The 27,222-nt window shown below is 45.0% G+C and overlaps 1 protein-coding gene across 1 annotated transcript; it reads left to right on the forward strand.

Annotated features, from left to right (window-relative positions):
- Positions 1-1,269: 1,269 nt before the first annotated feature.
- On the forward strand, positions 1,270-16,430 carry LOC115162959 (B-cell lymphoma/leukemia 11B). Its single transcript, XM_029714509.1, has 3 exons — positions 1,270-1,567; positions 3,513-3,854; positions 12,939-16,430. The coding sequence occupies exons 1-3, from the start codon at positions 1,516-1,518 to the stop codon at positions 14,678-14,680; spliced, it is 2,136 nt and encodes a 711-aa protein (XP_029570369.1). The 5' UTR covers positions 1,270-1,515; the 3' UTR covers positions 14,681-16,430.
- The last annotated feature ends 10,792 nt before the right edge of the window (positions 16,431-27,222 follow it).

Genomic DNA, 27,222 nt, shown 5'->3' on the forward strand with positions numbered 1-27,222 from the left:
CTATTGGTTTGAGTGTCTTTACTTGGAACGTTATCTCTCATACATACATACATTATAAATGTGCCCAAGGCATAACTTCACTATTGAGGCTTTGTTGAGACAAGAAGCAAAGTGTCTTGTCCAACACTTGATTAAAGTTGTTTGGGCTTGGTTATATTAAAGTCAGTTACCAAACCAGTAGTTTGGTTATTGTAGGTAAGATTCAGTACTGTTTAGCATTTAAAATTATACAGTATAATGCACTTTTTTTGAAACTGTTGTGCTTTAGCCTACTGGTAAGATCAATTCACTAAGTGATGAGTATGAATGCTGATATCTTATGTCGGCATTTATAAGTACTACTCCTAAGGTGAAGTTCTCTTAACATTCAATTTGACGCACTACTTTCAGCCAGCAGGTGGCGCCAAATAGCCGGTTTCGTCAAATAACCTACGTTTAACACATTTTGTCCGCATGTGTTACATTGTCAAACGTTCTGGTTACGTTGTTGCAGCTAGCCATTTACAATGTTTACCACAATACTTGTTAGCTATATTGTCTCCTAACCTGTCTGAATCATTTTCCAAACAAGATTGGCTAGAGCTTAGGCTACTTAGTTTTGTCTTTGTAAAAGTTTAAGGTCAGGCGTATGGGTTTTCCCCGCAACTGTATTTATGTCCCGTCTGGTGAGCAACGAAAGGAGAAACTAACAGACCGTTTACTTTGGTTTCGAAAGCAGCCGGACAGCAGAACACCTGTCTTCAGCTGCCTTGTTAAAGCCACTTCCTCCTCACCCACATCCTCAGCAGGCAGCTAGAACCAGTAGGCTGCATAGAGGCTAGGGGTGCAAGGAGGAAGTGGCTGTGCAGCTGTACGATCCTATTGTTGCCTCCCATCATCCCATGTATTCTGCAAAGCGCATTTTCATATCATTGAATAAAATAGTTCCTGAAATAAATAGGCCTCTAATATTGATTGCTTATAGAAGCCAAAACCAGTCTAGACTACGATGACACCATTGCAGGAGGACTGTGTGTGAGAGAAAGTGTGTGTGTGTATTATGTTTTTGGTGTTTACTATCCTTGTGGGGAACAGAAGTCCTCACAAGGATAGTAAAACAAGGAACATTAGGACAAGTAGAGGCAATTTTCTGGTCCCCACAAGGAAGTCTAGTTTAGGGTTAGGAGTTAGGGAAATGTAATTTTGAATGGAAATCAATTGTTTGGTTACTAAAAGGATTGTAAAACAAACTGTGTGTGTGACATTGTGTAGAGGGCGGGTTCGGGGTCGGAGAGGTATAGTGGCGGGCGGCGCCTATGTTGCCCCTGCCCCTTCTTTCCTCCGCTGTGTGGGGCTGGTAGCCTGAACTTGAACACTGGCTGGTGCACAGTTAGTCACGACGACGTCCCGTCCGTGCCATAGAGCTAGACAGTCATTCGGTCAAGGCTATTCTTATCAACTTGATACTTAAACAAAAAAATCGATTCCGATTTGGAGTGTGGATGCACCGGCAGAACATTGGTGTGATTTAGCAGAATGTCCAGACGCAAACAAGGCAGCCGACCGCAACACCTGAGTGCAATTCAAGGTAAGCTGAGAGGCCATGTCCATAGTTTCCTAATAAGAGGTAGCCTATATGAATATGATGTATTTCATATACACACTATTCATGTTCCAATTATTATTTTTTGTTGGTGGGGGGGGGGGGGGGGGGGGGGGGGGGTTGTATCAGTCAGGCTATGTTGGTATGCGCACCTTGACATTGAAGTTGAATCATTGATAAAAGTTTATCAATAATAAAAAAAATTAAAGAGCTGATATAGGCCACGCTCAGTTTTGTAACAAATACAGTTAAAATAAATGAAATATGTTCGTAGGCGACACAACAGGTCGGTTTAAGCATAGGCAATAAATGAACATTTTTGCTCTGGGTTCAAAAAAAAAAAGGGGACACGGCGTTATACTTTAATTCCTTGCTGGCCCACTGTCTTTTTTCTGGGTTTTCTTTACGTCTTGTCTGTGGAGACTGTTTTGAATGATCTCCTGTTTTGTGTTTGAACGATCTCCTGTTTTGCCCACGCGTACGCTTCCTTGTGGGGCAGACCGCGTGTTCAAGACACCGTACGTGATGGATACAGTCTGCCCTCACAACAACCCCACTGACCTCTTCCACTTATCCCAGTTTCTTCAAAAATATATCCTGGATACCCCCCATACACTTGACTTTTGACTAGGCCTTTGTAGGCCATCATAATGATCTATAGTTTCATGTCAAAACGATACAAGGCTCTGGTTAAGCCACCGGGTTATGTTGAGATCGTTTTTCTTCTCCAGGGCACCCGTGGGCACGCGTTTGACTAAAACACTGAAGTGCTCTGAAAGAAGCGTGTGTCTTTTCTCTGTTCCCTAACGAAGGCCAGTCGAGAGTCTAGTTTGACCACATGCCTTGACTATTCATGGTGTTCGTGCAACCGCGCCTAGCTTGTCTGCACTGAAACAGGAAAGGTGACATTTTTGAGTAACCACCGGTGAGCTCCTCAGCGCGACTGTACTGTCTGTACCTGTCCTGTACTCGGCCTTGTCCGGGCAGGTGAAGCCCTTCCAAGCGTTAAGGTGTGTGTGTACATGCCCGTATTGACTCTCTCCCTCCACTCTTTTATCGAGTTTTGAGGACCAGTCAAACAACTCTGTCTGGAGCAACTCCAAACCTGACCAACGGTCGTTAACCATCCCTGCTGTTGGCTGAGTGTACATGGGTCATAAATGAGTCATGGACGTGTTCTTTTGTAGCCTACGTTTATGGCTCTGATGAGAAAGACTGAAATTAAAGTTGAATCTGAAACTAGGCTACATCCCTGCGAGGTGCTAAAATCTAAACCATACATTTCATTTTAGTAATCTCGTGTTAGACTCATAACTCCCTTTAGTGATCATGATTCATTTGGCCTCAAGCCCTGAGTGAATCTGAACATCTTCAAGTCGTGGCCTCTCACTTTCTCACTGAAAAACGGGTCAGTTCCTTGCCTAGTTGTTGAGGAATTGTGTTGACAGGTGTGAACGTTCAGGGATTGGTATCCATTTATAAATATATATTTTTTACTTTACTATAAATATATATTTTTTACTAAGCAATGATGTCAGTGAACACATCATGCAGCCTGCCGTCTCAGAGAACGGAGCGGTTGGGGGGGAATTGGTCAGTGTCGGCTGACTGGAATAGCCTGACTTCCACTGTAGCTCCGGTGGAGTGGCTAAGCATCAAAAGTAGCATTTTAAGAAATGTTTCTCTGAAGGCCATATCAGCAGTTGCCCAATCAACATGGTGTCTGACCATCCATGGTGTCCTTGTTGTAAGATCTTACAGGATGACATGAAGGAAAAAAAGATACAAGTTCTTAGTAATTGCTATTTTCTTAAATGTTCATCTTCCTCTCTCTGTCTTCGCCGTCTTTCCAGTAACACTCCCCTGCCCTAATTACTTTCACACTCTCCCCCTCTTCTTTATCTAACTCTCCCTCGCTCATCTTTCTCAGATGCCCCTGAGCCCTCGGACACTGGCGTTCCTTCGTTATTAGAGGAGTGGGGGTCCCTTCCCCAGGTCAGGGGTCGTGAGGAGAGTCGTGACCTGCTGACCTGTGGGCAGTGCGATCAGGCCTTCCCTCTCGCCCGCATCCTGGCCTTCATCCAGCACAAACAGGGGGGCTGCCACTCCCGGAATCACGACCCCAACACTCACACCCCTCCCTCCCCAGCCAACCGAACACAGCAACGCGGTGTTGTCACTCAGGTAGAGGCTGGGTTCGTGGAGCTGAGGAGAGTGACGGACAGGTCCAGAGGGGAGGAGCATAGTGTGAAGGTGGCGCCTAAAAGAACAGGTGAGTGCCGGCAGGTCCCTAATTAGTTACTTTAAAAATATATATATATTTCTTGCTTTTGTTTTCTTCTCCCCCCTTCCAGTCCAGCTCATTAACTGGGCGTTGCTGTGCTGCGGAGGTCTCTGAGTTAGCGACGCGCTGGGTAATTGTGTGGAAAGGTTAGGCAGCAGTGTTTTGAGGCCCCTGGGGGCCCCTGAGGGCTCCAATGCACCTGAGCTCCCCTCTATCTCCTTGACACACTCTCTCAGGTGAAGTGGCCAGGTAAACACGTAGGGCAAGGCACAGTGCTCTCTGGCCACACAATAACCACGGCCTGCACTCACTGGAGGATTGGCTGTGCTAAGCTGAGAGGGACGATGAGATGGTGTCACAACAGGCTATGGTCATACTTCACAACATGTTTAAAAGGATAATGTCACCATCGTTCTGGTGTGTTTGCATGGCTTCTCAGTGCAGGTGTACGTTGTCCATCAGATGGGCATCCCAATCATCTGCATTTAGATGAGACTTAGGGCGGCAGGTAGCCACTGTTAGAGCTACGGGTAGCCTTGCGGTGAGAGCGTAGAAACAGCAACCGAAAGGTCGCTTGTTCGAATACTCACGCCGATCAGGTGAAAAATCCATCAATGTGCCCATGAGCAAGGCACTTAACCTTCATTTGCACCAGGAGCGCCATACTTCTATGGCTGACCCTGTAAAACAACACATTTCACTGCACCTATCCTGTGTATGTGACAATAACATATATTTTTATGTTTTGTTCATATGCATATTTTTGGAACTGGGACCCTTACACTCTCTTTCTCAGACACACACGCACGCACACAGCCACTTGCACTTCCTTCCTTTGTGTAACGCTCAGGGGACTGCTGCATGCTCTGTTTCCGTCTGTCCATGTCTTTCTCTTGTTTTTCTCTTTCGGTCTCTTCTCTTAGTGCCTGTTTTTCATGTTCTCTCTCAACAGCTCTCTATCTCTCGGTCTCTCGCTGCCTGTTTTACATGTTCTCTCTTTTTCTCTCTAACTCACTCTCTATCTCTAGCTGCTTTGTTTTCATGGTGGTATCTCTCTCGCTCTCTCTCTCTCTGTGTTTTTTTTTTCTTCTTCGTGCCCACAGGCGTTTACAACAGAGCTACCCACGTGCACTACCCAAGAGCTGTACCGTATCTCCACCAAGCAAAACAAGATCACTTTTGATAACGAAATGAGTCAATGGTGCATGACAACATGTACAGTTGAAGTCGGAAGTTTACATACACCTTAGCCAAATACATTTAAACTCAGTTTTTCACAATTCCTGACATTTAATCAGAGTAAAAATTCCCTGTTTTAGGTCAGTTAGGATCACCACTTTATTTTAAGAATGTGAAATGTCAGAATAATAGTAGAGCGAATGATTTATTTCAGCTTTTATTTCTTTCATCACTCACATTCCCAATGGGTCAAAAGTTTAGTATTTGGTAGCATTGCCTTTAAATTGTTTAACTTGGGTCAAACGTTTCGGGTAGCCTTCCAGAAGCTTCCCACAATAAGTTGGGTGAATTTTGGCCCATTTCCTCGTGACAAAGCTGGTGTAACTGAGTCAGGTTTGTAGGCCTCCTTGCTCGCACACGCTTTTTCAGTTCTGCCCATAAATCTTCTATAGGATTGAGGTCAGGGCTTTGTGATGGCCACTGTGATACCTTGACTTTGTTGTCCTTAAGCCTTTTTGCCACAACTTTGGAAGTATGCTTGGGGTCATTGTCCATTTGGAAGACCCATTTGCAACCAAGCTATAACTTCCTGACTGATGTCTTGAGATGTTGCTTCAATGTATCCACATTTTCTTTCCTCATGATGCCATCTATTTTGTGAAGTGCACCAGTCCCTCCTGCAGCAAAGCACCCCCACAACATGATGCTGCCACTCCCGTGCTTCACGGTTGGGATGGTGTTCTTCGGCTTGCAAGCCTCCCCCTTTTCCCTCCAAACATAACGATGGTCATTATGGCCAAAAAGTATTTTTGTTTCATCAGACCAGAGGACATTTCTCCAAAAAGTTCGATTTTTGTCCCCATGTGCAGTTGCAAAACGCAGTCTGGCTTTTTTATGGTGGTTTTGGAGTGGCTTCTTCCTTGCTGAGCGGCCTTTCAGGTTATGTCGATATAGGACTCGTTTTACTGTGGATATAGATACTTTTGTACCCGTTTCCTCCAGCATCGTCACAGGGTCCTTTGCTGCTGTTCTGGGATTGATTTGCACTTTTCGCACCCAAGTACGTTCATCTCTAGGAGACAGAATGCGTCTCCTTCCTGAGCGGTATGACGGCTGCGTCCCATGGTGTTTATACTTGCGCACTATTGTTTGTACAGATGAACGTGGTACCTTCAGGCGTTTGGAAATTGCTCCCAAGGATGAACCAGACTTGTGGAAGTCTTGGCTGATTTCTTTTGATTTTCCCATGATGTCAAGCAAAGAGGCACTGAGTTTGAAGGTAGGCCTTGAAATACATCCACAGGTCCACCTCCAATTGACTCAAATTATGTCAATTAGCCTATCAGAAGCTCCTAAAGCCATGACATCATTTTCTGGAATTTTCCAAGCTGTTTAAAGGCACAGTCAACTTAGTGTATGTAAACTTCTGACTCACTGGAATTGTGATACAGTGAAATAATCTGTCTGTTAACAATTGTTGGAATAATTACTTGTGTCATGCACAAAGTAGATGTCCTAACCGACTTGCCAAAACTATAGTTTGTTAACAAGAAATTTGTGGAGTGGTTGAAAACTGAGTTTTAATGACTCCAACATATGTAAACTTCCGACCTCAACTGTATGTGTCTGGCTAGACTGTAAACTCTCCCTCCAGACTCATATTAAGCATCTCCAATCAAAAATTAAATCTAGAATCGGCATCCTATTTCGCAACAAAGCCTCCTTCACTCACGCTGCCAAACATACCCTCGTAAAACTGACTATCTTACCAATCCTCGACTTCGGCAATGTCATTTACAAAATAGCCTTCACCACTACTCAGACTGCGTCCAGTTTGCTATCACAGTGCCATCCATTTTGTCACCAAAGCCCCATATACCATCCACCACTGCGACCTGTATGCTCTCGTCGGCTGGCCCTCGCTACATATTCGTCGCCAGACCCACTGGCTCCATGTCATCTATAAGTCTTTCCTAGGTAAAGCTCTGTCTTATCTCAGCTCACTGGTCACCATAACAACACCCACCCGTAGCACGCGCTCCAGCAGGTATATCTCACTGGTCATCCCCAAAGCCAACACCTCTTTGGCCGCCTTTCCTTCCAGTGGCAGCAGAGAAATGACTGGAACGAATTGCGAAAATCACTGAAGTTGGAGACTTATATCTCCCTCACTAACTTTAAGCATCAGCTATCTGAGTAGCTTACCGATCGCTGCAGCTATACACATCCCATCTGTAAATAGCCCATCCAACTACCTACCTCATCCCCGTATTGTTTTTATTTACTTTTTTTGTTGCTCTTTTGCACACCAGTATTTCTACTTGCACATCATCATCTGCACATCTATCACCAGTGTTAATTTGCTAAATTGTAATTACTTGGCTACTAAGGCCTATTTATTGCCTTACCTCCTTACTCCATTTGCTCACATCGTGTATATAGATTTTTCTATTGTGTTATTGACTGTACTTTTGTTTATCCCATGTGTAACTCTGTGTTGTTTATTGTCACACTGCTTTGCTTTGTCTTGGCCAGGTCGCAGTTGTAAATAAGAACTTGTCAACTGGCCTACCTCGTTAAATAAAGCTGAAATTTAAAAAAACACATAAAAAAAAAACCAGTGATGTCAAAAACATGATTTTTCTGTGTTTTATATACAGAACCAGTCAAAAGTTTGGACACCTACTCATTCTAGGGTTTTTCTTTTTTTTGGACTATTTTCTACATTCTATAATAATAGTGAAGACATTAACACATGGAATCATGTGGTAACAAAAAAAGTGTTGGTTAGGGCGACAAATCAAAATTAGATTCTTTAAAGTAGCCACCCTTTGCCTTGACAGCTTTGCGCCCTCTTGGTGTTCTCTCAACCAGCTTCATGGGGAATAAAGGAGTTCCCACATGCTGAGCACTTGTTGGCTGCTTTTCCTTCGCTCTGCTGTCCAACTAATCCCAAACCATTTCAATTGGGTTGAGGTCGGGTGATTGTGGAGGCCAGGTCATCTGATGCAGCACTCCATCACTCTCCTTCTTGGTCAAATAGCACCTACACAGCCTGGAGGTGTGTTTTGGGTCATTGTTCTGTTGAAAAACAAATGATAGTCCCACTAAGCACAAACCAGATGGGATGCCATATCGCTGCAGAATGCTGTGGTAGCCATGCTGGTTAAGTGTGCCTTGAATTCTAAATAAATCACAGACAGTGTCACCAGCAAAGCACCATCACACCACCTCCTCCATGCTTCAGGGTGGGAAGTTCCTTGGTGTCCACATCACCAACGATCTATCATGGTCCAAACACACCAAGACAGTTGTGAAGAGGGCATGACAAAACCTTTTCCCTCTCTGGAGACTGAAAAGATTTGGCATGTGTCCCCTGATCCTCAAAGCTCTACAGCTGCACCATCGAGAGCATCCTGACCAGTTGCATCACCGCCTGGTATGGCAACTGCTCGGCATCTGACCATAAGGCGCTGCAGAGGATAGCGCGTACAGCCCAGTACATCACCGGGGCCAAGCTTCCTGCAATCCAGGATCCATATAATAGGCATGTCAGAGGAAAGCCCATAAAATTGTCAGATTCCAGTCACGCAAGTCATAGACTGTTTTCTCTGCTACCGCACCAGCGGTACTGGCGTGCCAAGTCTAGGACCAAAAGGCTCCTTAACAGCTTCTACCCCCAAGCCATAAGACTACTGATCAACTAATCAAATGCCCACCCTGACTATTACATTGACACCCCCCCCCCCCCCCATTTGTTTGGTACACTGCTGCTATTTGCTGTTTATTGTCTATGCATAGTCACTTCACCCCTACCTATATGTATAAATACCTCTAACCTGTACCCCCGCACACTTGACTCGGTACGGGTACCCCCTGTATATAGCCTCGTTATTGTGTTACTTTTATTTCGTAGTTTTGATGTCTTCACTATTATTCTACAATGTAGAAAATAGGCAAAATAAAGAGAAACCCTGGAATGAGTAGGTGCGTCAACTTTTGACTGGTGCTGTATATTTCCACACTGATGTTGGAATAATACAGCGATATTGTGAAAATGACGACAATTCTCTATTGGCGTAAGAGCTGTTTTTAAAAAGACCACCTGGAATTTCAGCCTGTTTTGGTGGGATGGAGTTGTTTCCAACCTCTCTGCCAATAACAGCTAGTTTTCAGTTTTCCCTCCCCACTTAGACCACTCCTAGACAGTCCTAGCTAAATTCTTGCTTGACAAATTGCTCTTTGCCAAGAAGCTATTTTTGTTTCTTTTTGACAATTTTAATTGAAAACAATGACAGTAAGGCACTACATTTTTACCCCAAAATGATTGGATATTGAAATAAAAACGTCTGCGTTGGACTGTTTTTGTTAAGTAACTCAAGTTAAACGTGCTTGGATTTAATACAGTACTGTATGCGCTACATGTTGTGGGGCTTTCTGACTGTGGGAAGGAGAGTGAACATGCAGTAGCGGTGCGTGGGTAAAATCACTGGGGAAGCCCCATCCCCCCCAAAAAACATTACAACCTACGTGGAAAGATGAAATTGTGTTTGCTCTATTACCTATTAGTTCATATGCCTTGTGACTGTGAGATGGGTAGGTCTCACTGTCTACTGTTCATTTGTTTAAACTCTGACCCACCCATTTAATTCACAGTAAATCATCACTGAAATGGTAGCTAAATTATTCTCACATTTCTACACTGTATATGGTATCTTTGCACTGGCACAAGGGAGAATTATTTTTTATTTTTTTGTAGTTCAAACGTTTGGGGTCACTTAGAAATGTTATTTACATTTTCTTTCAAAAATAAGGACATCAAATTGATCAGAAGACATTGTTAATGTTGTAAATGACTATTGTAGCTGGAAACGGTTTATATTTTTTTTTAATGGAATATCTACATAGGCGTACAGAGGCCCATTATCATCAACCATCACTCCTGTGTTCTAATGGCACGTTGTGTTAGCTAATCCAAGTTTATCATTTTAAAAGGCTAATTGAGCATTAGAAAACCCTTTTGCAATTATGTTAGCACAGCTAAAAACTTGTTCTGATTTAAAGGAGCAATAAAACTGTCCTTTTTTAGACCAGTTGAGTATCTGGAGCATTAGCATTTGTGGGTTCGATTATAGGCTAGAAACAAAGAACATTCTTCTGAAACTCGTCAGTGTATTCTTGTTCTGAAAAATTAAAGCTATTCCCATGCAAGAAATTGCCCCAAACTTTTGAACGGTAGTGTGTGATATACACCTATGGCCGAAACAATAGGAAGACACAGTGGCAGAATAAATTCAACCACACCTTTGTTTTTTCACAAAACCGGATAGCAACCTCTCTCCAGTGAAGTCCACAAAGCATTTTGTATGTACAGTAACAGACAGTTACGTGACCTACAGCATGGTCAAGCAAGTTAATGTTTCCTACATTTTCGTACCACTAAACATCTATTGATTTAGAACCACAGAGAGTTACCACAAGTCACAAAGAAAACAGAAGCTGCCTCCACTATTCCAGCACTATTTCAACATCATCAAATCATCTATGCTATCACCTATGTTAGAACCATGGACACCTATGTTAAAAGATTCCAAAAACAATTTAGTTCAACGTAAGCTAAATATGATGTCCATTGTTCTAATTTCTTGTGTGTGCGTTCGTTCGTTGAAGTACATTTTTTTTTGGACTCACCCTGCCGTCCTCTCTTTCATGTTGACAAAACGGTCTATGGCTGTCATACAGGAAATGCTTTTATTTTTGTTATTGTCCTAGGCTACTTAGGCTAGCAAGCAAGCATTTTAGCCAACTTCCTTTCATGGGCAACGTTAGCTAGTTAACATTAGCCTTCTACATCTAGCTACATATTGAACTTCCATCCTCTCAGGCCAGGGGAACAGTGTATGAATTTATGGTTGGATCAGAATCGCCACGGTAATCCAAATCCCTATCTCCATCCATGGCTAATTTAGGAAAGGGACAATTTTAACTAGCTCGCTAGCTAACGGAGGACAACAAGATGCAACAATTCAAGTTTTTTTTTTATCAGTGACGTTTTGCTGTCGACGTGATTAGAGTGAAGCCAAATCCAAACTGACTTCACTTGACTTTTTGTTGTTGTTGGGTGTGCCAGGACCAATCACAGTTGAGTACACTCAGTTTAGCTCAACGCTGATTGACTATTGTTTTATACTTTTATATCAAGGGAGGCTAAATGGTCACTGACTTCCCTTGCATTCAGTGCTAAGGTCGGCAACAGTCATACTATTTTTGAATGTTTTGTAGAAGCCCGGCTTCCCTTGGCCTCCATGAATACACGCCACGGTGAATGTCTGCTTGAGGAAGATGACTCAAAGATGACTCAAAGTGAAAGAGCCGTTCTCCCTCGACGGATAGGTGTCCCTTCACACTAGTGTGTATGTGATAGAGGGAGACGGAAGAACGTGATGGGTTATGATGTCGCATTTTATTTGGTATTTATTCTACTTGTTTATTTTTTTCTTCTCATCTCTAACATTATTCCCCCCCCCCCATCTTCAACAGACTCTCTCGCTTGCCCTCTTCCAATCTCCCCCCCCCCCATACTCTTTTCTCCTCCCTCTCTCTCCCTCGGGAGAAGCGATTCTGCCTGCTGCTCGTTAGTGCTCCTAGCCAATCTGCATTTTTAATTAGCACTTATTGCTTCTGCTTAATATTCAAGTGCGACCCCCGGGCCAAATGGGAATCCTTACAAAAAAAGAGAGCGAATGAGAAACTGTCTGGGTATTGTGTTTCACTCCAGGACCCCGAGATAAAATTCCCCCCCTCTGGGAGAGATTTGGAGGGTTAGGGGAGGCTGAGGGGTGGGAGGATGGGTCTGAAGTACAATCCAAGGGGTGACATTTTTGTGGTGTTTCTCGACCGGCACTGCTACATCCTTATTTTTTTTATTTTTTTATCTTTCTCTTTTATCTTTCTCATCTTATCAACTTCTCTCCTACTCTACTCATCTCTTCGAGCTAAGTTAAAGGATGCGTCTACCATGTCTCCTATCCTCTCCAGGCAAAGAGATGGAGAGAGAGAAAGAGTTGATTTCTTTTTCATCTTTTCTTTCCTCCCCCTCCAGATAAATACATAAGGATTTTGACTTCAGGAAACAAGAAAGAGGCTTATACCAGAATCGGCTTTGAACCATTACAAAAAAATAGAACAGTCCCCCCCCCCCTCAATTTGAGGATCTTCTTTCCAATTTAGATTTATGCAAAAAGGCCTCATTTTGTCAAGCTGGCTGAGTCAGTCCCTGATTTACATAAAGCCTTCGTTTTCTCGGTTCCGCTAATTAGCAATTTGCAGCTTAATTGGAGAGTGGTTCTCGGTTAAGAGACAAAGCTAACCACGTTTAAAAAATGTCTCCAGATGTACTTAACTATCCATCTCCCCTTTCTGCTGGCCTCCGTCTCTGTCCTTCCTTTTTTTAATCTTTCATATTTTTCATCTTTCATCTCTCCCTTGCTTCTGGTCCAATCAACAGCCGTTCGCTATCTGTGTGTCCTTCTCTCCTTGGCTTCTGTCTCAAGAAGGAAGAGAGGCAGGAAGAATGCATTTTTTAAAATATTTATTTTTGAACTTCAGACTACCTTGTCCTGTGGACCTGACCCAGAGAATGTTAAGCATCTTCCCTCTTGCTGTAGTCGTTCACTCTTCACTGACTGAACAAGTTTAGTTTCTCTGCACCTAACCATTGCCCTAACCAGACTGCCTTTTCATGCTGTGTTTTCTTTTATATTCTAGCTATCCACAATAGTTCCCACTGTCTGATGTGTGCTGTTTTAATAAAACCTATTGAGAACCCTTACATTCTTTCAGATCAAGAAAATGTTTGGCTTGTTTACTAACTGTTTGTTGTTTCTGTAACAGAAGAGCCATCCTGCTTTACCTGCCAGCTGTGTGAGTGTGTGTTGCCCTCTGCCTGGGCCCTGCTCCAACACGCCCAGCACACACACTCCTTCAGCATCTACCAGGAGGACGGGGAGAGGGATGAGGAGGAGCAGATGGGAAGAGGGGGTCACCAGCACTCCAAACCTGCAGCCACCCTGGATCCCTGTCAACTGAGCCAAACCCTGGCCACCGCCTTCCACCCTTCCGTTCTGCGTCTGCCCCACATCTTCCGTCCACGCCAGAACCACAGGCCAGCTTCTCAGGCCAGCTCCACCCCTTCCTCCAGAGAACGACAGGCCCTCAACTTCTGTCTGAGGGAGCTGGCTGAGGGCGGTAACACCACTGCTGGTGTTCTGGTCCCCTCTCCGTCCCCCCCGGCCGCCTCTTCCTTCCCCCAGTGCGGGCCCATCCAGGCGGGGTTTCCCTGTGAGTTGTGTGGCCAGAGCTTCCATTCTCTACGAAGCCTTTCAGCCCACCGGAGGACCCACGCATGTGAGCGGCCCTACCACTGTGGCTTGTGTGACCAGGCCTTTGCCCAGAGTGGTCAGCTGGCTCGCCACATGAGGAGTCACCGCAGAGAGACGGGCGTGGGTAGAGGAATGGGCTACGAGGAGGTGGGGCTGGTAGGGGAGGATGAGGTAGGTCGGCAGGGGATGAGGAGATTTGTAATGCAGGGTGCAGGAGAGGGGGTGTTGAGTGGAGCACCAGGAGAGAGGGAGACCTCTGAGGTGGACCTGTCCCTGTCCAAGCATCACTCCCAAGACTCTGGACTGATCCTTCTCTCCTCCCAGCCTGGAGGTCCAGACATGAGCCTGCTCAGGCTGTTCCAACCCCAGGGAGAGGCGGCGGACGATGAGGTGGAGGGACAAGAGGAGCCCCAGCACGCGTCCCCCTGCGCCAGCCCCTCAGAGGGGTCACTGGAAAGCGGAGAGACTGGGGGCAGTGGGGAGAGTGGCATTGCCAGCGGAAACTGCACCCCCAAACGGCCGGAGAGGGAGGACAGGGCTCAGGTAGGAGGGGAGTGGGAGAGCGAGCGGGACGGAGAGATGGCGGATGGCGAGAAGGAGTGGCTTGCAGGCGGGAGCAGCGAGGTGGTCCAGGAGTGGCAGAGGGAGAGCGAACGGAGAGGAGGAAACGGCGTCATCAGCAGTAACAGTGGTAACAATGACGGGGGTTCAGGGAAGAAGAAGAAGGAGGAGGCCTGTGAGTACTGTGGGAAACAGTTCCGGAACAGCAGCAACCTGACGGTACACCGGCGCAGCCACACTGGAGAACGACCCTACCAGTGTGGCCTGTGCAGCTACGCATGCGCCCAGAGCTCCAAGCTCACACGCCACATGAAGACCCACGGCGCCCACGGGGCCCGCGCCCCATTCCTGTGCCAGCTGTGCGGGGTGCCCTTCACTGTGTACGCCACCCTGGAGAAACACCTGAAGAAGGTGCACGGGCTGAGCCATGCCAGCGTCGGGACCTACACCCAGGCCAGCGCAGCTGATGTCAACTGGGCCCTTGTCAAAATGGATGACAGGGTGGTCATCAAGATGGAGGTGGATGAAGCCAGTACGGACCAGACAGAAAACAACATGGCTGCCATGGAGATGGGATTGGAGGCTGAGGAGAACCAGAAAGGGGAGATGGATGGTACTGTCAGCCCAGCCGTAGTGGAGGAAAGTGTGGGTGAGCTTTCTACTGAAGGCAGTGCGGACGTGGGCTTGGCGTAAACTTCTGGTCCACTTTAGCCGTCATATCACACTTTTGTACACTGACCAAGACATTCAAAAGCACTGGCTTGGACTGTCACTCATTCCAACCACTTTGACCAACATAAATATCCATAGAATTGTAGTGAACCTTTCCTAGCACTCAACTGGGAATCAGTTCATACTGGAATCTAGGTACCAACCCTGCTCTCCTCTTAATTCCCTATCTATGCAATGCTGAGGTACATCACGTCTCGCCCGAGCTGATAATTAGCATATGCAAACCCGCCTACTTAGACCACAGCACAAAACCCTGACATGCAATGGAAAGGGAGGGCGGCAAATGGGACTTGAGAACAGGAAGTCAACCACCACAGTCCACCAGAAACACAGGAAGTTGATCACCCTGCTCCAGCACAATATAGGAAGTGGACACCAGTGGTCAATTGATTGGTTCACTCAGTCAACATACTAATGATGATTACCAATCAGAACTGTCAAATGTAGAAAGCAAAAAAAGGCTTGTAATTATTTTTATTTTTTTATATCTAGTGGCATGAGATTGCTATGATAGTGAGGCTTTCATATCCTGTTCTGTTGCTGTGGTGACAACTGGCAGGGTGGTTGTCATGCTCTAATTCATCCACAGACTTGTTGTTTGGACAGAGATGGGGTCAAAGGGGAAACAGACCCAAACACAGGTTGCCTGCAGTTTCTCAGTATCCTTTTTAAATGTGCTTTTGTCACAACACTTGCCACTTAACGTAAAGTTTACAATGCTCGCGAAGGCCCGGCAAAGTTCTGTTGTTCCTCTGTGTGTATGGATGTTATTTTTATTAATGTGTATAAATCTCATCTGCTGAAGTTTTCCTAGCTTAGCTGCTAAGCATAAAAAAACTGCCATTTAACTTCAAATGAAACAGGTTTGGAGTTATTTCCTTTTGTACGTTGTAATTGGGGTATCTTTTTCTTTCCTTTGTTTACATTCATAAAACGCTGAACCCCTTGAAGCTTACGTATGCATGTTTTGCTGCCATTGGAAATGTGTCCTTTATTTATGGGCACTGCATGTTAGTGGTTGGCAAATGAAACTACAGGTTGGAGAGCTATAGTAAATGGCTTGTTGATGGGTGGGAGAGTTTTGTGGGTAACACTGTGTGTGCAGGGAAATTATTTGGTAACACTTGACTTGAACTTTCGGTCAAATGCCTCGCTAACTATAACCGAAACATGACAAGCTGTTTTATTTGCTTGGAAACGGAGCCTGTGCCTGCGACAACGATGCACGCAGCGGAAGGCAAGATAACTGTGGCTAACCTTTTAGCTGTAGTGGCTGAGAACATGGTTTGAGTGAAGTGTCACCAACTATTTTGTGACTACTGTGACTTACATTATTATTATTATTATTGATGTCAATATACACTGGCGGCAGGGAACCCTTGTTTTTGGACACTTTGAAAAAACAATTCTTTGCGTTGTGTATGAAATTAGTGATAGGGTAAAATGTGTACGATTTGATGTATATGAGTATACTTGTTCAGGGACCAATGTTATGTACATAGAATGGCACTCGTAGATGTCGTTGCCACTGATTTCGTCAATTGACTGTGCTGTATACCTCAAACTCAACCAAGAATTCTGGGAAACTGAGTTTCCTCTGTCTGTGCTGACTACAATGAGGTTAACTACACCACTGTCTTTTGTAAACTTGACACCATTTTGTCAATGACCTGGTTATGAGGAGTCTTATTAAAGAATTGAGGCAAAGCGATCTCTCTCTCTCTCTCTCTCTCGTGTGTGTGCTTGTGCGCATTTCGGTCTCACACAGTGTAGGAATGGCGAACCCGCTCCTGAAACATCAGACGGATGTAAACGAGCATAGAGGGTCCCTCATCTAGTGCTGTGACATTAAACATTCATAACTCAGGATGACTGAAGTCAGTCCACAGAGAAACGACCCACACAGATCAAACTAACACCAACCGAAAGAGTTCCTAAAAGGCGATGACGGGACACAATCTGTAGGCCAGTTGAACTTTATGTAGTATGGGTAGGAAGGCTACATATCCAGGGAATTGGGATGGGGCGGGCAAGCTGGAAGGCTTCTAGGGGGTACTGGGTGCCAGGGGGTTGAACTCACAGGGGGGGAAGCATTGTAATTGCTGACTGCACCAGCATCCTATAGCCTTGGCCCTGCCCCTTCTAATGAGAAGGCAGCTCTATGATCCTATACCTCATTAACAGCAAGGCTTTTTAATGAGGTTTCAGCAGGGCGGATGGGGGGGCACCAGATGCGCACACACACACGCCCACTATCAATTACTATTGTGTAGAGAACCAAAGCCATTCACTGGACCAGACCCAGACGAGTTGGTCCGCTCTTCTCCCCAAAGAGGGTGAGAGGGCAGGTGTGGGACAGGTAACCACCTCCACTGCTCCCCTTGGAGCCAAGGCAGATCCGCTACGTGGTCACTCCTGCGCCACTTGGTGTCTGAATGGACCCAGTTTACGTAAAGGTAAGGCGATGGTCCCGTGTGGCTCAGTTGGTAGAGCATGGTGTTTGCAACGCCAGGGTTGTGGGTTCGATTCCCACGGGGGACCAGTACGGAGAGAGGAAGAAAAAAAAGTATGAAATGTATGCATTCACTACTGTAAGTCGCTCTGGATAAGAGCGTCTGCTAAATGACGTGAATGTAAATATGATACAAAGCAGTGCGGTAGCCACCATGGTAAGTGCATACCTTCCCACCTTCAACTGGCCCTTCGTATTCCTGCCAGCCACCTCCAGTCCACGCCTCTGTACCGGAGCAACAATGACCAACCCTGCCCCATTCACACCTCTCTGAACTTTAACAGATACGGGCTGTCCGCCAATAGAGCAGGGTAGGGTGCGGGGAAATCCATCAGCTGACCGTGTGTGTGTGTATGTCTGACCAGGGCCGGCCAAGCCCAAGGCATGGACTTTGAGATCTAATAGCCGTGTCTCAGCTCTACAGAGAAGGCTTTTGTTGGTCAAGGACAGGGAGAGGGGTTATAGGAGGACGGGCTCATTGTAATGGCTGGAATGGAGTCAAGCACATGGAAGCCATGTGTTTGACTCCATTCCATTTACTCCAGCCATTACGATGAGCCTGTCCTCTTATAACTCCTGCCACCAGCCTCCTCTGGTTTGACACTTATGGAACACTTCATATGTCTCTGCGGTTGCTCCTGCAGTGAAAAGGCCAGAAAGACATCACGGTTGTGCAAGACTAAGAGCATTCTCTCTGTGTGTGTGTGTGTGTGTGTGTGTGTGTGTGTGTGTGTGTGTGTGTGTGTGTGTACAAAATAATTCCAGCTGAACCAATTGAAGTGTTTACAGAGCTAACAGCACACTCATGGTTACCTCCCCTGCCTTATGGCCATGCAGTCATGGGATAAATTTATGATATTGTCTTTGACTTAGTATTAGTATAATCTCAAGGGGTAAACACACTGTCGTATTGATAAGACATCCAATGATGAAAGTTATCTTAAATAGCCCAGACAGACATGCAGGTCTGTGATAAACTGTGGTATTGTATGGGGCAGACCTGGAGCTACAAACATGCCTCTACCTTAAATTCGAAGTGAGGTTACGCTTTCTCATCTAAAAAGCCAATTCACTTCTCTTAATTATATGTCTTAATGTATGCCATCCAATCCTCCTCCCCGTGTCTCCCCTGTTCTTGGGGAACAGAACGGAAAAGGGGGTACAGTTTAGAAGGCAGGGCAGGGGTGAGGGTTCACACCAAAGGGGTGAGGAGAAAAGGGAGAGATGCGTTTGGGAATGACTAGGCTGACCCTTCGTTCCCACGACCTCCACCTCCCTCCCTCCCCCCAACAAAGACCACAACGTGAAACCTAAACCCTGGAATTACGCTCTCCCACCTTCCACCCCTCCCCTTCATCACCTAACTCCCAGTGAGAGTGTTAGAGGATGGGTGAGAGGCGACACGGCCCCAGCCGTCAATCCAGTCCAGTGCCATTCAACACCACGTAATGAGCAGGGGGAACAATGCATTCAGATGGTGTCCATTCTTCAGGGGTAATGTAATGGTATTGAATGGCGGGGGAGGACCGTATGAGAGTGCCCGTGCCGGACTTGTTTGGGGGATAGTTATGACAAGGTGGGGACGCTGTGATACAAGATTATGAGAAAAACTGTGCAGGATGTCTATTGATATCTGCCATTCAGCTGAAGGACGTCACACAAAGCAAACAGCAAACCTCTGGTCTAGGATCCATAGGATTTCAATGGACACAACTGCCTTCACACTGAAGCCTAAAGTTCACCATAATGGCTACTATTGCCAGCATTGAGATGTGTGTTTAGGAGTGTTTTCCTAAAGATGAGTCATGTCCTCAAGTGTACAGTTTCAGTGAATAGCCTAACTGAACATCTGTATCTGCCTGATTCTCTTGAGTGAATTGTAGCCTAGTACACTGATCATACGTCATAGATGCCACTGTCTCCATCTCTCCATTCATGGTCTACGCCTCGTACTCTTTGTCAGGACCCACAGTGGTCGAAGCCTTGCTTAAAACTTGGAACATTTCAACTTCTTTATTTTCACTCTATTCATCACGCCTGTCATCATTTTTAGCACTATTGACACAGTGAACAGATTTTCTGGAATTCTCTTTGGAGTACTGTCATTTCAGTGGAAACTCGCATCCACTGGTTGAATCTCGACCTCTTCCACCCACCTCAATACACCCTTATGACCAGCATAGAGAAAGATAGAAGCAACGTGATATTCTAACCCGCACCTTCACAGTCTCATTCGTCCATTAGCTACCTATTCATAAGGGGTGCGGGTAGTCTAGTGGTTAGAGCGTTGGGCCAGTAACCGAAAGTTTGCTAGATCAAATCCCCGAGCTGACAAGGTAAAAATCTGTTGTTCTGCCCCTGAACAAGGCAGTTAACCCACTGTTCCTAGGCTGTCGTTGTAAATAAGAATTTGTTTTTAACTGACCTGCCTAGTTAAATAAAGGTTCAATAAATAAATAAAACCTTCACTGCCACCTCCACCCACTCAATAACAAGCAGTATGTTAACACGTCCAACACGTGAACATGTGCCCTCTGCACCTGTGGTGACCCTGGTTATAAACCTCTCTCTCTCTCTCTCTCTCTCTCTCTCTCTCTCTCTCTCTCTCTCTCTCTCTCTCTCTCTCTCTCTCTCTCTCTCTCTCTCTCTCTCTCTCTCTCTCTCTCTCTCTCTCTCTCTCTCTCTCTCTCTCTCTCTCTCTCTCTCTCTCTCTCTCTCTCTCTCTCTCTCTCTCTCTCTCTCTCTCTCTCTCTCTATATATATATAAACACCTGAGGGCCAGTCACAGGGTCATTCTAGCCCCCCAGCAACACACAAGCTAGCTCCTCTGACCCCAGATCCATTCTTCCAGGACACACACACACAGAGTCTAACTGCCATGACCTGGATGTCCAGCTAAGCCAGCTCTAAGGAGAGTAGGCCCTGATTTGTGCTAGGAGAAGGAGGAGTTTGCGATGATTGTGGATAACTCTGCTGTCGACTGTTTGTCTGAGCGTGTCAAAACATTCCTGCTTACATGCAAGAACTCAAACAGGAAGTACCAGTGACTCGCTCAATACTAAAGTGATCCGAAGAACCGAATACTAAGCTACAGGACTGTTTCGCTAGCACAGGCTGGAAAATGTTCCGGTATTCATACGATAACATTGAGGCGTTAACCACATCAGTCACCGGCTTCATTAATAAGTTCATAATAAGTGCATCGACAGTAACTGTACGTACATATCCCAAACAGAAGCCATGGATTACAGGCAACATCCGCACTAAGCTAAAGGCTAGAGCTGCCACTTTCAAAGGAGCCGGACACTAATCCATATGCTTATAAGAAATCCCACTACGACTTCCGACGAGCCATGAAACAGGCAAAGCATCAATTCAGGACTAAGATCGAATCAAATCCTACTAAGCCGGCTTTCACATCAACACCATTATCGCAGACACCCTGGATCCACACCAATTCACATACCGCCTTAACAGATCCACAGATGATGCAATCTCTATTGCACTCCAGACCACACTCTCCCACCTGAACACGAGGAACACCTATGTGAGAATGCTGTTCATTGACTACAGCTTAGCGTTCAACACCATAGTGCCCTCCAAGCTCATCAATAAACTCAGGGCCCTGGGACTGAATACCTCCCTCTACAACTGGATCTGGTATTTCCTGACAGGCTGCCCCCAGGTGTTGAGGGTAGGCAACAACACATCCGCCACGCTGACCCTCAATACTGGGGCCCTTCAAGGTTGCGTACTTAGTCCCCTGTTCACCCACGACTGTGTGGCCGCGCACGACTCCAACCATATCATTAAGTTTGCTGAGGACATGACGGTGGTAGGCCTGATCACCGACAACTATGAGCCCATAGGGATGAGTTCAGAGACCTGGCAGTGTGGTGCCAGGGCAGCAACCTCTCCCTCAACGTCAAAGGAGCTGATCGTGGAATGCAGGAAATGGAGGGCCGAGCACGCCCCCATCCACATTGATGGCGGTGTAGTGCAGTGGGTCGAGAGTATCAAATTCCTCTGTGTCCACATCACTAAAGAATTAACATGGTCCACACACCAACACAGTTGTGAAGAAGGCACGATAACACCTCTTCCCCCTGAAAAGGGAGGCTGAAAAGATTTGGCACGGGCCCTCAGATCTTCAAAAAGTTCTACAGCTGCACCATTGAGAGCATCTTAACTGGCTGCATCACCGCTTGGTATGGCATCTTCTTGGCATCTGACAGCAAGGTGCTACAGAGGATAGTGCACACGGCCCAGTACATCACTGGGGCCGAGCTCCCTGCCATCCAGGACCTCTATACCAGGTGGTGTCAGAGGAAGGCCCTAAAAATTGTCAAAGACTCCAGCCACCCAAGTCATAGACTGTTCTCTCTGCTACCGCACGGCAAGCGGTACCGATGCACCAAGTCTGGAATGAACAGGACCCTGAACAGCTTCTACCCCCAAGTCATAAGACTACTAAACAGTTAAGCAAATAGCTACCCAGACTATCTGTATTTACTCTTTTTGCACTAACTCTTCTGACTCATCACATACACTGCTGCTGCTTACTGTATATAATGTTGCCTAGTCACTTTACCACTACCTATATGTAGAGATCTACCTCAATTACCCCGTACCCCTGCACATCGACTCGGTACTGTACCCCATGAACAGTGCCTTCAGAAAGTACTCACACCCCTTGACTTTTTCCACATTTTGTTGTGTTAAAGCTTGAATTTAAAATGGATTACATTTAGATTTTCTGTCACTGGCCTACACACTATGTCCATTATGTTTTTAGATTTTTTTTTAACAAATTAATGAAAATCTGAAATGTCTTGAGTCAATAAGTATTCAACTCCTTTGTTATGGCAAGCCTAAATAAGTTCAGGCGTAAACATTTGCTTAACAAGTCACATAATAAGTTGCATGGACTCACTCTGTGTGCATTAATAGTGTTTAACATGATTTTTTGAATGACTACCTTACAGCTGCACAGAGGAATTTATATGCTTAAAGGTAATGACTAAACAATTCCACCCTGAAACGTAATTATGACATTATGTAACATATATAATGAATAATTAGACAAACGTAACTATTAGTAATCATTCGATTCTGTAACATGTATAATGAATTAGAATGATAAACTTCAGTCTAATAAGGTTTGGTCGAGACAAGTAGAAATGTGTGTGTGTCTAAGAAGATACCGAGAACAATTAAACTGTGTATGACCTGACCTGGCTAGAACTCTGAGAAACTTACGACAGGAAAGGGAGTCCCATCAAGGTCCCTCTAATCTCGGGGGAATGGAACTGCCAGCTTGGTAGTGATAAACAGTGGTGAGAACTATGGGGAAGGATACATCCCACCTACTGTTCGTGTGTATGTATGTGCGTAGGCTATCTACTGTTTGTGTGTAGGTATGTGCGTAAGTAGGGAGTATAAGATGACATGTTCTTAGTATTTTGTCTTTAGAACGTTCTCTGAATAAACTGTACGGACCTTTTGCATAAACTGAGTCTTGGCCTAATTATTATTAAACCCAGGGTCTTACAAACCTCGGGAATTAGTCAAAGCTTTAATAATTGTTAGTTATTATCATTGGGATTGAAAATTCTCGTGACAGTACCCCACACATACAATTATCTGTAAGGTCCCTCAGTTGAGCAGTAACTTTCAACCACAGATTAAACCACAAAGACCAGGGAGGTTTTCCAATGCCTCGCAAAGAAGAGCACCTATTGGTAGATGAGTAACAAAATACAAAACAGAGATTGAATATCCATTTGAGCATGGTGAAGTTACTAATTACACTTTGGATAGTGTATCAACACACCCAGTCACTACAAAGATAAAGGCATCCTTCCTAACTCAGTTGCCAGAGAGGAAGGAAACCGCTCAGGGATTTCACCATGAGGCCAATGGTTACTTTAAAACAGTTACAGAGTTTTATGATTGTGACAGAAGAAAACTGAGGATGGATATCCAACATTGTAGTTACTCCACAATACTAATCTAATTGATCAAATGAAAAGAAGAAAGCCTGTAAAGAAAAATAATATTCCAAAACATGCATCCTGTTTGCAACAAGGCACTAAAGTAATACTGTACAAAATGTGGCAAAGCAACTAACTTTTTGTCCTGAATACAGTGTTATGCTTGGGGCAAATCCAATACAACACATTACTGAGTACCACCACTATTTTCAAGCATAGTGGTGGCTGCATCATGTTATGGGTATGCTTTTTATTTCAGGATAAAAAATAAATTGAATGGTGTTAAGCACCGGCAAAATAACAGAGGAATACCTGGTTCAGTCTGCTTTCCACCAGACACTGGGAGATTAATTCACCTTTCAGCAGGACAATAACCTAAAACACAAGGCCAAATATACACTAGAGTTGCTTACCAAGAAGAGAGTGAATGTTCCCGAGTGGCCAAGTTACAGTTTTGATTTAAATCTACTTTAAAGTCTATGGCAAGACCTGAAAATGGTTGTCTAGCAATGATCAACAACCAATTTGACAGAGTTTGAAGAATTTTGAAAAGCATGATGGGCAAATGTTGCACAATCCAGAGACTTACCCAGAAAGACTCAAAGCTGTAATCGCTGACAAAAGAGCTTCTACAAAGTATCGACTCATGGGATGTTTCTGTATTTAATTTTCAATAAATATGCAAAAATGTCTAAAAACTTGTGAATTATAAGTGAAATCTCTCTGTAAACAATTGTTGGAAAAATTACTTGTGTCATGCACAAAGTAGATGTCCTAACCGACTTGCCAAAACTATAGTTTGTTAACAAGAAATTTGTGGAGTGGTTGAAAAACGAGTTTTAATGACTAAGTGTATGTAAACTTCCAACTTCAACTGTACATGATTCCATATGTGTCATTTCATAGTTTTGATGTCTTCACTATTATTCTAAAATGTAGAAAAACAGTTGAATGAGTAGGTGCGTCCAAATGTTTGACTGGTACTGTCTGAATAATGAAAATGTTATCCAGCTGGCTAGTTTTTACAGCACTGTTCATGTGCGTTATGGTAGTGAAGTGTACATCTACTAAAGTAGCTAAAGTTAGTTAATAGTAATCTAACTCTATATCTTACTATCTAATTGTGTGCTCCCTTGAATTATGCAAGCAGTTGGTGTGGATTGCAGTGATTAGAAGCAACAAAACATTTGCCTGACCAACCATCGATATGACAACCCAGGGACCATAGTCCATGCAACTATTCCATTGACCCATCATTACTACACAGCAAACAGTAACACTACCACACGCCCTTAAGAAGATCACAAAAATCATTGACATACAGTGCATTCGGAAAGAACTCAGTCCACTTGACCTTTTCCAAATTTTTTCCAAATTTTTGCAAATGTATTAAAAATAAAACCCGGAAAGATCACATTTACACAAGTATTCAGACCCTTTACTCAGTACTTTGTTGAAGCACCTTTGGTAGGGATAACAGCCTCGAGTCTTCTTGGGTATGACGCTACAAGTTTGGCACACCTGTATTTTGGGAGTTTCTCCCATTCTTCTCTGCAGATCCTCTCAAGCTCTGTCTAGTTGGATGGGGAGCGTCGCTGCACAGCTATTTTCAGGTCTTTCCAGAGATGTTCGATCGAGTTCAAGTCAGGGCACTGGCTGGGCCACTCAAGGACATTCAGAGACTTGTCCCGAAGCCACTTCTGCGTTGTCTTGGCTGTGTGCTTAAGGTCGTTGTCCTGTTGGAAGGTGAACCTTTGTCCCATTTTGAGGTCCTGAGCACTCTGGAGCAGGTTTTCATCAAGGATCTCTCTGTACTTTGCTCTGTTCATCTTTCCCTCGATCCTGACTAGTCTCCCAGTCCCTGCCACTGAAACACATTCCCACAGCATGATGCTGCCACCACCATGCTTCACCCTTAGGGATGGTGCCTGGTTTCCTCCAGACGTGACGCTTGGCATTCAGGCCAAAGAGTTCAATCTTGGTTTCATCAGACCAGAGAATCTTGTTTCTCATGGTCTGAGATTCCTTTAGGTGCCCTCAGCCAACTCCAAGCGGGCTGTCATGTGCATTTTATTGTGAAGTGGCTTCCGTCTGGCCACTTTACTATAAATGCCTGATTGGTGGAGTGCTGCAGAGATGGTTGTCCTTCTGGAAGGTTCTCCCATCTCCACAGAGGAACTCTGGAGCCGGGTTCTTGGACACCTCCCTGACCAAAGCCCTTCTCCCCCAATTGCTCAGTTTGGCGTCCAGCTCTAGGAAGAGTCTCCGTGGTTCCAAACTTCGTCCATTTTAGAAGGATGGAGGCCACTGTGTCCTTGGGGACCAGTAACGCTGCCGAAATGTTTTGGTACCCTTCCCCAGATTTGTTCCTTGACACAGTCCTGTTGCTCTGACATGCACTGTCAACTGTGGAACATTATATAGACAGGTGTGTTCCTTTCCAAATCATGTCCAATCAATTGAATTTACCACAGGTGGACTCCAATCAAGTTGTATAAACATCTCAAGGAGGATCAATGGAAACAGGATGCACCTGAGCTCAATTTTGAGTCTCATAGCAAAGGGTGTGAATACTTATGTAAATAAGATATAAAAAACACACATACACATACACATATATATATATATATATATATATATATATATATATATATATAGTACCAGTCAAAAGTTTGGACAGACCTACTCATTCAAGACTTTTTCTTAATTTTTTTACGATTTTCTACATTGTAGAATAATAGTGAAGACATCAAACTATGAAATAACCCAAATGGAATCATGCTGTAAATGAGAACTTGTTCTCAACTAGCCTACCTGGTTAAATAAAGGTGAAATAAAAAGAAATAAAAAATAACCCAAAAAGTGTTAAACAAATCAAAATATACTGCTCAAAAAAATAAAGGGAACACTTAAACAACACAATGTAACTCCAAGTCAATCACACTTCTGTGAAATCAAACTGTCCACTTAGGAAGCAACACTGATTGACAATAAATTTCACATGCTGTTGTGCAAATGGAATAGACAACAGGTGGAAATTATAGGCAATTAGCAAGACACCCCCAATAAAGGAGTGGTTCTGCAGGTGGTAACCACAGACCCCTTCTCAGTTCCTATGCTTCCTGGCTGATGTTTTGGTCACTTTTGAATGCTGCCGGTGCTTTCACTCTAGTGGTAACATGAGACGGAGTCTACAACCCACACAAGTGGCTCAGGTAGTGCAGCTCATCCAGGATGGCACATCAATGCGAGCTGTGGCAAGAAGGTTTGCTGTGTCTGTCCGCGTAGTGTTCAGAGCATGGAGGCGCTACCAGGAGACAGGCCAGTACATTAGGAGACGTGGAGGAGGCCGTAGGAGGACAACAACCTAGCAGCAGGACCGCTACCTCTGCCTTTGTGCAAGGAGGAGCACTGCCAGAGCCCTGCAAAATGACCTCCAGCAGGCCACAAATGTGCATGTGTCTGCTCAAACGGTCAGAAATAGACTCCATGAGGGTGGTATGAGGGCCCGACATCCACAGGTGGGGGTTGTGCTTACAGCCCAACACCATGCAGGACGTTTGGCATTTGCCAGAGAACACCAAGATTGGCAAATTCGCCACTGGCGCCCTGTGCTCTTCACAGATGAAAGCAGGTTCACACTGAGCACATGTGACAGACGTGACAGTCTGGAGACGCCGTGGAGAACGTTCTGCTGCCTGCAACATCCTCCAGCATGACCGGTTTGGCAGTGGGTCAGTCATGGTGTGGGGTGGCATTTCTTTGGGGGGCCGCACAGCCCTCCATGTGCTCGCCAGAGGTAGCCTGACTGCCATTAGGTACCGAGATGAGATCCTCAGACCCCTTGTGAGACCATATGCTGGTGCGGTTGGCCCTGGGTTCCTCCTAATGCAAGACAATGCTAGACCTCATGTGGCTGGAGTGTGTCAGCAGTTCCTGCAAGAGGAAGGCATTGATGCTATGGACTGGCCCGCCCGTTCCCCAGACCTGAATCCAAT

Source organism: Salmo trutta, chromosome 26 (genome assembly GCF_901001165.1).
Source record: "Salmo trutta chromosome 26, fSalTru1.1, whole genome shotgun sequence".
In the NCBI taxonomy this organism is placed as follows: domain Eukaryota; kingdom Metazoa; phylum Chordata; class Actinopteri; order Salmoniformes; family Salmonidae; genus Salmo; species Salmo trutta.